This window comes from Notolepis coatsorum, assembly GCF_963971535.1.
Source record: "Notolepis coatsorum genome assembly, chromosome: 19".
Lineage (NCBI taxonomy): Eukaryota > Metazoa > Chordata > Actinopteri > Aulopiformes > Paralepididae > Notolepis > Notolepis coatsorum.
Window position 1 is genome coordinate 3,171,560 of NC_140183.1, and position 11,709 is coordinate 3,183,268.

Genomic DNA, 11,709 nt, shown 5'->3' on the forward strand with positions numbered 1-11,709 from the left:
AAATTCCGTGCTTAGAAGTGAAAATAGAACACTTTCTACGCATTATTGATCAATGAGGGGCCAGCCCTGGTTCAGTCTTCCCCATGCTGCCTAGAAAGACCCGGTTCCAGCCCTGGTTCTCCAGCCCCAGCCCTGGTTCTCCAGCCCCAGCCCTGATTATCCAGCCCCAGCCCTCGCTAGTAAGCCCAGCTTCCTGTCCTCACACCCAGGGCCCTCATTTATCAATAATGCGTAGAAAGTGTTCTATTTTCGTTCCTAAGCCCGGAATTTAAAATGTTACTACGCACAGAAAAATCTGGATTTATCAACCGTGCATGCACAGGTCGTACGCACACTCCGTGTAGATAAATAGAATGTTCTTACCGTCTATGCTGGTGCATGATTGTAAGCATACTGAACCGCCCCTAATTAACCATTATGGTAATGAAACACTCCCATGGAATGTAGAATAATGGACTAAGCAGACTTGAAACTTCACTGAGAGCGAGTCCTCTGTGATCAACCTCGCTCTCAGTGAAGTTTCAACGGAGGTCATCTATTCTAACCAACAAATTGAAGCTAGAAAGCATTTAATTGTGACCAATCTTATTTGGAAACATGACACACAAAATAATATAATTTAGCTTTTTATTTTAAACAATATTTAATCGCGTTTGGAGGTGGGTGTTCTGCGTCTCGATCCATCTCCAATATATCATGATGGACCGTGCCGGTGGCCAAAGTGGAGAGGACTTGAATGTGCATGCGGACCCTAGTTAATATTATGTTCTCTCTGCAAATAGACTGCCCTATCTCTGAAAACAGCTCCCTGCGGAAGACTCTGACAGGAGCACTCATTCAAGGGTACTACGACTATGCTTGCACCTCATGGTACCAAAGCACCTCAAAGGCGCTAAAAACAAGATTACAAACATCACAAAACAAACTGGTCAGACTACTACTTGACCTTACTCCTAGAACCCACCTCACCTCTGCCCACTTTGACTACCTAGGATGGCTTAGAGTAGACGACAGAGTACAGCAACTTGCAATGGGCCTGGTCTACAAGATACACTAGACCACACATGTACCCATGTACATGTCGAAATATTTCCCAAAGGTCAGTGAATACCACACCCACAACACCAGAGGGAGTTCCACAAATCATGTGTGTAAGAGCCAAACCTTGAAAAGTCATATTTTGAATATATTTGTGTTTTATATATTTAGTTATTGCATAGAAAACGAGCAGTAGTTTAATTTATAATGCTGTGGTATGCTATAAGCCATATTTATAGTTTAGTTGCGAATTATTCTAAGAATTAACGTTACATGTACTTTAGATGTGTTACTGCGCATGTGTGAGAGTCTTTATATGCCGTGAACTTGTATTGCCTAGTTAGTAGTGAGACAGTGCCCATGCAGTTTGGAAGCACATAACTTTTTGACCGTAGTCCATGATCCTAGTTCGGTCTATATATCCTATGAAGAATGATGTTGTACTTTGTGACTGCCGAAAGAAAGTAAAGAACCTTCAAAACGTATTCTGGAGTCCGTGAGTTTGTACATCATAATTGTGGATACAGATTTGTATTAGCCATTGGACACAAGTCTGAAACCTTTTTGCTGCCTGCACTGAAAATGAAATGGTAAACGAAAGTCTAAAGAAATCCTGCCATTACATTAGTCAAAAAGTTGTCTAACCAAGAGGAAATATTGCATATATATATATATTTCAGTTGCTCATTCGGCCCCCCGGGAAAAATAATTGCCCACCCCTGTTCTAGAATGTTGTATGATGTCATAATAGAACATTCTAGAACATTTGTGATATATATATATATACGCACGGACTGTGTATCCTAACCACACACAGTGTTGGTAATGGTTCTTTTTTAGCTGATGCTAACATTGGCTTGCTAACTTACATAACGTATTTAGTCTCGACTATGGACCCAGTATCAAGTACCGAAGAAAAATCAATACCCGTGAAAATAACTGTCATACGTGGAAACAACTTGAGGGGCAGCAAAGCAGACCAACTTGAGAAGTATGTACGGGTTGAATTCAACGGTGCTCTGCTGGGCGATTCTCAGAGAGAAATGGGTGATTCCGTGGACTACAACTTCACATGCAGCTTCCAGTGTTCAACCACTGAGTTAACCCTCGACGATGTGGCCCGCAAACCCGTCATATTGACAGTGGTAGAGATTCTGCCCAAGGAGAAGAAACCGAAAGAGAAGAAAGAGAAGTTGGAGAAGACAGCAGTTCTGGGCCAAGCTATTCTCGACCTGCTCCCTCTGCTGCATGGTCAGGTCAGCTATTTGACCACTGTTCCGCTGCACCTAATTCCTGGATCACCTAAAGGAGAGGTTGCCTCACAGGAGGGCGACAGTAAGCTACCATGTCTGGATGTGAGTGTCAATGTGCCGGAGCCCCTGCTGTCTGAAGCTCAGCTTCTAAGCTTCAACCTGCTGAGGGTGACAGTGGAGACGGCATACTCTGTCCCTGAGGAGTGGAACCCAGTGCCCGGCTCTGGATCCCTTAGTCCCACCTACTATGTAGCTGCCCTGGAGGTCCCCCTTACTGGTGAGAAAAAGCATGGGCTGCTGTTCTCCCATGGCTTGCTGAAAGCAGGCGGCAACAGAGAAGCTCTGAGCAGACCTAGGAAGTGGCCAGTGGCTCCCTTGCTAGCACCAGGAGCTCAGAGCATCCCAGGAGGCTCCATAGAAGTCGTGCCTATTGAACAGGAGGACGGGGAACTCACTAGTATAGAGGACAGGGAATTCCGGAATACAGCTGAGAGTGCCAACACGAGAGTCAGCTGGGACACAGAGTGCCGCTGCTATATTGATACATGGGGTGCAGCAAGTCTGTCTCAGAGGATTGGTGAATGCCGAGTGTGGCCAGTTGAGATCATGAAGTCCGTCACTCAAAGGGCAAAGGGAGGAAAGTCGGGAAAGCCGCTAGCTGAAGAGGATATCCTGGTCCCCTTCCATGGTGTGGCGTACGTGGACATGGGTCCCCTGTTGTACCCTGGGGTCACTCGCATCCGGGGAGCCTACAGAGTCCACCCCTTCTCTGAAACAGAACTGCTGGCTAAGACCACACGGACGGTGAGCGTGCTGAAGGAGCATTTCCGCACTCAGGCGAGCCTGTGCATAGCTGGTGAGACTGGCTCCTCGAAGGCTTCTCCCAGCAAGGAGAAGGGAGGCAAGGCTAACAAGGATATACCCAGAAAATCTAGTACATCAAGAGCATCAAGAACATCAAGACCAAACAGCCGTTCCGATGTTGAGACACAAGTCAATCCAGGGGGACAGGTGTATGCAGATGCCAAAACCTACATCATCATTGAGTTTGCTTTGGAGAAACCCCTGGTGCCCAAGAAACCCCCGGAGGAGGTGGCCAAAAGGGTAATGGAGCTGATACCTCCTAGACCCCCACTGCATCGCAGGCCTGCTGGAGCAGAGAGGGCAGTGCAGGAGTTTCAGAACCAGGTAGCCAGTGTGGTGGGACAACTTCTAGATCAGTACCAGCAACAGTTTGGGCCTGCCTTCCTGCCTGGAGCCAAGCCGCTGGACCCCAGCGCACAGGAACAGCGTAAAACCCAGCTCCTGGGAGAGCTCAACTACTCTGGGAAGTACCTGGCTTTCAAGGAGCAGCTAAACTACTGTGTGGTGCGGATAGTGCGTGAGAAGATGTTGCAGACCGAGGCCTTCTGTGATCCAGAACAGCTCAGGGCCTTCCTCAGCCAGCTGTATGTGTTCCTGGTGGACCACATGCACCTGGCTCTTAACAAGACTCTGTCAGTAGAGGCCCATGAGGCCCCAGGGCAGCTTCTGTTGGACTGTTCACAGCTGAGACACTTTGCCAGGGAGGCGGAGCTGACCGGAGACTATCAGCTAGCTACCCAGTATCACCAGGAGCGGGTGTGCAGGGAGCCCACTGAACCGTCCCACTGGTTTGACTACGGCTCCTTCTACATGCTGACCGGAGAACACCTGAAGGCAGAGGACTGCTATCACCACGCCGTGTCCATCCAACAGTCACACCACCCCAGTCTGATGATGAGTGGGATCCTGGCAGAGATGGCAGAGCGCTATAAAGAAGCCCATACCTACTTAGAGGGAGCTACCTGCATCGACCCAACCAGCGTGGAGGCCTGGACCCTGTTTGGCTTGTTCCTTGAGGGCCAGAACTCCATCCAGGCGGAAATTGCGTTCCAGGAGGCAGCCAGGCAGCTGAGGGCCATCCTGGTGGTCAGTCCACCTTCTCTGGGAACGGAGGACACGACAGGGGACCCACAGCTGGAAGAGGAGCAGCCTGAGGAAAAGGAGGCCAAGGCAGCCAGCCAGTCTCCCAGTGTCAGGCTAGTGAGTTTAGAGGAAGAGGCAGATGAAGAGAGGGAGCCAGACAGAGAGAGTGTGGTGAGAGGATCTCAGAGAAGCCAGACCTGCAGAAACAGAGAGGACTACAAGCCTGATCCTGGATCAGCTCCAGCCAAACCCAACAGCACCATCTGTATGGAGACAGTCCAGTTCCTGCTACAGAACAATGCACTGCAGATGGCTCAGAGGGCTCTGTCCAAAGAGTTGCAGGTTCCAGAACGAGGGCTGACCGGCTGCTACCACGTCAGTCTGGCCAGACTGCACCTGGCCAAGGCAGACTACTGCAGTGCCAAAGCAAGCCTGAAGGAGGCGCTAAATGACAGCTTCCAGGATCCAAATGTATGGGCTCTGTACGGCCACTGTCACTATCTGACTGGGGAGTACAGGAGGGCCCAGACGTACTATGAGAGGTCTCTGGACTTTTTGAAGGACGCCTCAGACACACACCCAATCTACCTGCGCCTGGGCTCCATCTACTTCCAAGTGGGAAAGTTTGAAAGTGCCAAAACGATCTACCTGCGTGCCTGCAAGAGCTCCCCTTCATGTCTCACTTGGCTAGGACTGGGGAGTGCCTGTTACCGGTTGGGTGATCTGAGTGAAGCTGATGATGCATTGTCAGAGGCTAACAGCTTAAACAATATGAACCCAGAGGTCTGGGGCTACCTGGCTCTAGTCTGCCTCAAGTCTGGCAGAAGGCTCGAAGCAGAGCAGTCTTATAAATATGTCATAAAGCTGAACCTACAGAAGCAATCCATTCTGAGGGAAATCAAAGAGCTCCAGGATCAATTTGGCTTTGGAAATCCGTGCTTCTAAATGGAACCTGGAAAAACCAATTAAAACACATTGTCCTCAATAATAAGGTCTCTTTATAGTTTTTTTTTAATACTGGTAAATTATCCATTTGTTTGGTGTAGAGCAGGCCTGCGCATTGTACGGCCCTGCGGGATGATTCTGACCAGCCCGCGAAAGATTACATGATAATAAAAAATAAATAAAAAATTACTTTTTTCTTTTCATGTCAACGTTCACACGCACAATATACGCTTACCTAGGATTTGACTTGATTCAACAACAAAGCAGTCGGGGCAAGCCAAAAACTGAAAAAGTGTGTTTATTTGAAGTTTGGATTTTTTTTTCATAACTGAGGTAGGTAGATTACATTTTTAGAGACTAAAGTACAGAAAAAAGGTACCGTTGGGTACCGGTATCGATTCACAGGTACCGGTACCGTATCGGTTCAAATGTGAACGGTACCCATCCCTACTGAACACACAACTGCAGGGCAAGGGCATTTTTGCTCATGAAATGCATAACCATGTGAAAGCCTTCATGACAAAGTTGCAATTAATTTCAAGGCAACTAGGCAGCAACAATCTCAAACACATGAAAACCCTGAAAGAAGTCAAACCATCAGCTGATCACCGGCACAGGTACTCATCCATGTTGGGAGCACTGCATGATGAATTTTCAAGGCGTTTTCAAGATTTCAAAAAGGTTGAGGATGAAATGCAGCTGGTTTCCTCTCCCTTTACCTGCAGTGTTATTAGTTGTTCAGCTTGAACTCATTGACCTGCAGTCTGATTCACTACTGAAAGAGCACTTTAAGTCAGCATCACTGCTAGAGTTCTACTCTGCTCTCAAGGAGGAGAACTTTCCAAACATGAGGAGACATGCTCAGAAGATGTTGGTTCTCTTTGGATCCACCTACATATGTGAACAGACATTCTCAGTCATGACGTTTACCAAGTCCAGGTACAGATCCTCTCTCACTGATGAACATCTGGCAGCTGTGCTTCGCATCTCCACCTCAGACATGCAACCTGACTTTGATGGACTTGTTAAAGCTCAACAGAGACTGGATTTCTCACACTGAATGAAAAAAGAAAATACCTGAAGAACACTAAAATGTGGAAATATAACAAGTGAAATGGGACACTTGATCTTTTTTTTGCACAGTTCTGAAAACATTAAATGTTTAATATAGGCATGTAAAGTAAAAAAGGCTACAAAACTGGGACACTTTTCTTTACACAGTTCAGTGACATGTCTTGTTTATATTGGCTATAAGATGATGTGATGTCTTTAGAAAGCTAAGAAAATCCTTGTTTCAATAGTATATGAAACTCAAAATGCCCTTTGTTATTAATGTTTCACATTTTGTTTATCATTTTGGAAATAAATTCTATTTGAATAAATGATATTTTTGAAAGCTAACCTCACCTTTTAATTGCCAAATAATAACATACACTCTTACCAGGGGTCAAAACAATGCCATTTACTGCTTTTTATACAGAAATAAAATGTATATTATGCATAATTGAGTTTGGAATTTTGGCCCGGCCCTCCAACATATTTTCAGTTGCTCATTCGGCCCCCTGGGAAAAATAATTGCCCACCCCTGCTTTAAAGGTTCATCTCCTTTTACATATGTATTCTCTAAGTGTTAATAATTTACATGTGCCCCTTTAAGGCTTATCCCTTTTCACATGTTTTTATTGGTGTTAACTCTTTTACATATGTATTTGCTAAGAGTTAATACTTTACATGTGTCCCTTTAACACTTTGATTGCCCAAGGTTAAATTCATGATATACCATCCGTTGCCAGCTCTATTTAACATGGAGAAGTTCCCCTTTGCAGGGCTATAACTTTTTAAATTCTATTGCTAGATTGCCATTATTAGGGCCCATTCAAGGTCCTATATGTATTGTTCATGGTGTAGCAACGTTAAACTTTTTCATTCACATATTCATACTAAAATATGATCTAAAGTATAAGTATGTTTTCATCTCTTTCTGCAGCTTTCTCCAGAACGTGATTTATAGCCCCAAATGCATTATATTGATGATGAAATACAGTTTGGTAGGAATCTGTGCGAGATCAAAAATTTCAATTGGACGTACTTCTAGAAGTTTCTACACGTCATCTGATGTTGACCGGATGGGCGAGGGGGCGTTTATAATTCCGTGGGCAACGTTTTACCATTCATCTAATGTGGGTCAAATGTTCATCATAGCAGTTAGTGTCGAACACGGTAATATTACACGCTAAAACTCACCCCAGTCTCCGCGGGCCGTTGGGCGATCAGCGTGGGGTAGACCGTTTTCCATTATGGGATGTTGAAATACCCGGTCCATTTCCAGGTTGTATAATAATATATACGTCCAAATCATGTTGTTTATTCGAGTTATTTGCAGCGATCGATGTTCACTGTGTGAAGACTGAGTCTCTCTAACATTAGCGAGTGCCCGGACCACATATGGAGTGAGTCCTGCCGGGTTAAAGGTAACATCCGTTTTTTCGATCAGATGGCGGTCTTGAACCGCTAGAGGATTGAGGAGATCACACTTGTGTCTCAGGGCCCCGGAAAGGAAATATGATTCCGATCACAGATTTTTGAAATATTGATATCAAAGACGAGTTACGGCATCTTCGGCAACTTGAGCATGGCGGGGAAGGACGCCTAAACTCATCCTTTGGCAACTAAAGTGTTAAGGCTTATCCCTTTCACATGTTTTTGTTAGTGTTAACTCTTTTACATTGTATTTGCTAAGTGTTAATACTTTACATGTGTCCCTTTAAGGCTTTCCCTTTGCACTTGTTTTTATTGGTGTTAACATCTTTACATATGTTCCTTAAGGATTGTTTCTTTTAGATATTCCTTTACACTTGTTTTTATCAATGATGTGAGTTGTTTTTACTATCCTGTGTTCCTCAGCCATGGCCTGTTGCCAGCTGGCACTTGTTAGTAATCACAGGGCAGTAAAAACAACTCACATCATTGATAAAAACAAGTGTAAAAGAATATCTAAAAGAAACAATCCTTGAGGAACATATGTAAAGATGTTAACACCAATAAAAACAAGTGCAAAGGGAAAGCCTTAAAGGGACACATGTAAAGTATTAACACTTAGCAAATACAATGTAAAAGAGTTAACACTAACAAAAACATGTGAAAGGGATAAGCCTTAAAGGGACACATGTAAAGTATTAACACTTAGCAAATACATATGTAAAAGAGTTAACACCAATAAAAACATGTGAAAAGGGATAAGCCTTAAAGGGGCACATGTAAATTATTAACACTTAGAGAATACATATGTAAAAGGAGATGAACCTTTAAAGGAACATGAAAGATAAACCTTTTTAAAAACACAAGCTAAAACGCACCACACAACATGAACAGAGAACACAACAAAGCATTAAAGGAATCCAGCAAACCTAGACTCAAATGCCACAGAGTCCAGGATCTGGAGTTGCTGCGTTTGGCCACCAGAGGGCGGCAGAAAAACACTTCACATTGTTCGAGCATGATCCCTGGCTGGGACCATGACAGTGTGTGCCTGATATAACTACTGTGCAAAGGGAAATAAGAATGTATGACACATTCTATCAAGAACTTATTAACCTTAATTACTTGGTGCTGTTATATCTCAGTGAAGAAGAAAATAATGCTGACCAAGAAATGTGGTTTCAGCCTAAAGCAGATAAATGTGAACAATTTATCACAAAAATAGAAGAATGGATTCAGGCTGCAACATGTAACAATGAGGTGACAAGTAAGGACAGTGTGTCTAATGTAGCCACAGGTGCTTCTTCTTCTACAAGTTCGGCGTGCATTAAAGAAGAAGCCACCAGAGCTGCCCTCATGGCACAGGTGACAGCCCTGACAGAAATACAGGCATTAGACAGAAAAGAAGCAAAGCTTAAAGCTGAACGGGAACAGTTAGAGATCAATACAGCTCTAGCAGTATCCAATGCAAAGATCAAAGTGTATCAGGAATGTGAGGAACATCGGAGCAACGTGAGCAGGAACAAACGCCTTGTTGACTACGCTGCGCCAGGTAAAATCTGAGTCTGGAGCTGGGTATGGCGGCACGAGTGGTGCCCAACCCACCAAGCCACAAAAGAAAGAAATGTCCACGGTTCCAGTGAAAAGTACTTCCAAGCAAAGACACGCTCAGCTGAGACCTGATACGGAACAATGTGATGATCATCAACTACACGATGACAGTCCTCAACAAATGGACAGTGCTAGAGAAATATATCAGCTCATGCAGCGACAGACAGACCTCGCTGAAATGCTCGCAAAGAACCAGGAGCTCTCTCGTTTGCCACAAAGAGACGTGCCAGTGTTTAGTGGAGAACCATTAGAGTCTCCCTGTCTCCCTGTGAGTTGCTGTCCTGGAGTGCTGACCGGAGTGTCGGACGTCCCGTGATGAAGGCTGGGAGGATGCGAGACCCTCTCTGCGTGCCCTCCTGTCTCCCTGTCTCCGGCGGCCTCGTAGTGGTGACCGGAGTGCTGGACGTCCCGCGATGATGTCGGGGAGGTTGTGACCCTCTCTGCGCCGCCCCCCATCTCCCTGTCTCCGGCTGTCTCGGAGCAATGACCGGAGTGTCGAATGTCCCGTGATTAAGACGGGGAGGACGCGACCCTCTTTGCGCTGCCCCTGTGCCTCAAATAGATTCGCTATCAGCTCTATCTTTAATCTTTCAAAATGTTCAGTTGCTATCAGCTCTATCTTTAATCTTTCAAAATGTTCAGTTGCTATTGCATGCACTCATCTGTGTTTCACTACACACTTGAGTGCATGCTTACCAACTGTTAGTCTGCAACACTACTAGACATCTAAGAAGGGAGATCCCCCCTTGAATGGCCCTTCTAAGGTTTCTCTCCTCCACACTGCCTGTGGAGCATTTTTTCCCTATTGTTAGGTTTTAGTGAGTTTTTCCTTACCTTCGCGTGGGGTATGTCTGGGAGTGCTTGCATTCTTTCATTTATTTACATTTATTTTAAATTTGTTGGACCTTATGGTGTTCTTGTTCTGTTCTTGACTTATTGTTATGTTTCTTCTTGACTTGTTTAAAGAAGACTTGTACGGCCCATGGGGACATTAACGTGTGTTGTCGGGCCTTACAAATTAATTTGATTTGATTTGATTTGATTTGAGTGGAGTTTCTGAAGAGGAACGGCTTCTGTTTCGGCTGCCTGGTGAAAGGCCACCTTACAAAGGAGTGTAAAAAGAAAATGACATGTGAACACTGTTCCATGAAGCATCCCAGCATGCTACACTTTGCAAAGCAAGACAAAGGTGCAAAGGAGAAGACAACAGAAGTTGCCTCAAAAGAAGATGAACCCGCCTCCCAAGGAAACGCAGCCAGTACAGAAGAAAACAAAGTGTTAAGTGCCTGCACTGGGGCCGGAGACAACTGCGTGCTCGCCATAGTGCCCGTCAGAGTAAAGAACAAGAAAAGCAACAAAGCTGTGGAGGTTTATGCATTCATGGACCCAGGCAGCTCTGCTGACGTTTTGTACAGAGACACTGGCAGAGCGATTGAACATTCAAGGCAGAAAGACGGAGCTAGTGCTAAGCACCATCAATGCAAAGAAGCGAGTGGAGAGTTACATCCTCACTGACTTGGAAGTTAGTGGGTTAGAGGAGAATAACTTCATTGAACTGTCCAAGGTGTTCACACAGAGGAACATCCCCGTCTCTGTGAAGAACGTTCCACAACAAAAGGATGTTGACAAATGGCCGTACCTCAACGAAGTCAGGTTGCCACGCATCAACGCCGAAGTGGAGCTTCTCATCGGAACAAGAGAACACAAGCTGCTAGAGCCGTGGAAAGTGATCCACAGCCAAGCAAACGGACCATATGCGGTCAAGACTGCTCTTGGGTGGATTCTGAACGGTCCACTGGAAGAGCCAACGGACACTACAGCACGTGACGGTGAACAATCAAGTGCTGCAGTGAACAGAATTGCTGTTGAGACTGAGGATATAGAACGGCTTCTTCTCCAGCAATATAACCATGACTTTCCTGAACGAAACTGTGATGACAAGTTAGAGATGTCACAAGAGGACCACCGTTTCATGGATCTTGTGTCAGGCTCTGCACGCTATGCGGATGGACATTACTACATAAATCTTCCGCTGAAGAAAGCGAGTGTCCAAATGTCAAACAATCGAAGTGCTGCTATGCAGCGAGCACTAAACCTCAAGACCAAGCTGAAGAGGAATCCTGAGTTCCATGCCGAGTACACCAGCTTCATGTGTGACATGTTTAACGCAGGATATGCAGTGAAAGTACCAACAAAACTGTTAAGTCATCAGGATGGAAAAGTATGGTACCTTCCCCATCATGGAGTCTTCCACCCACAGAAGAAAAAGATCTGTGTGGTGTTTGACTGCGCCGCCAGCTACCAAGGAGTCTCATTGAACAGTGAGCTTCTACAAGGACCAGACCTAACGAACACCCTGGTCGGAGTGTTGACTCGCTTCAGACAGGAGCCGGTCGCCATGATGGCTGACATCGAAAAGATGTACTACCAAGTGCGC

At 45.4% G+C, this 11,709-nt stretch overlaps 1 protein-coding gene across 1 annotated transcript; it reads left to right on the plus strand.

The window, feature by feature from the left end:
* Nucleotides 1-1,928: 1,928 nt before the first annotated feature.
* Nucleotides 1,929-5,183, plus strand: LOC311245895 (cilia- and flagella-associated protein 70-like; the record flags this gene model as incomplete). The annotated part of the gene is made up of 1 exon (XM_084335920.1): nucleotides 1,929-5,183. One exon carries the CDS (start codon nucleotides 1,929-1,931, stop codon nucleotides 5,181-5,183), a length of 3,255 nt encoding a protein of 1,084 aa, XP_084192046.1.
* Nucleotides 5,184-11,709: the final 6,526 nt, after the last annotated feature.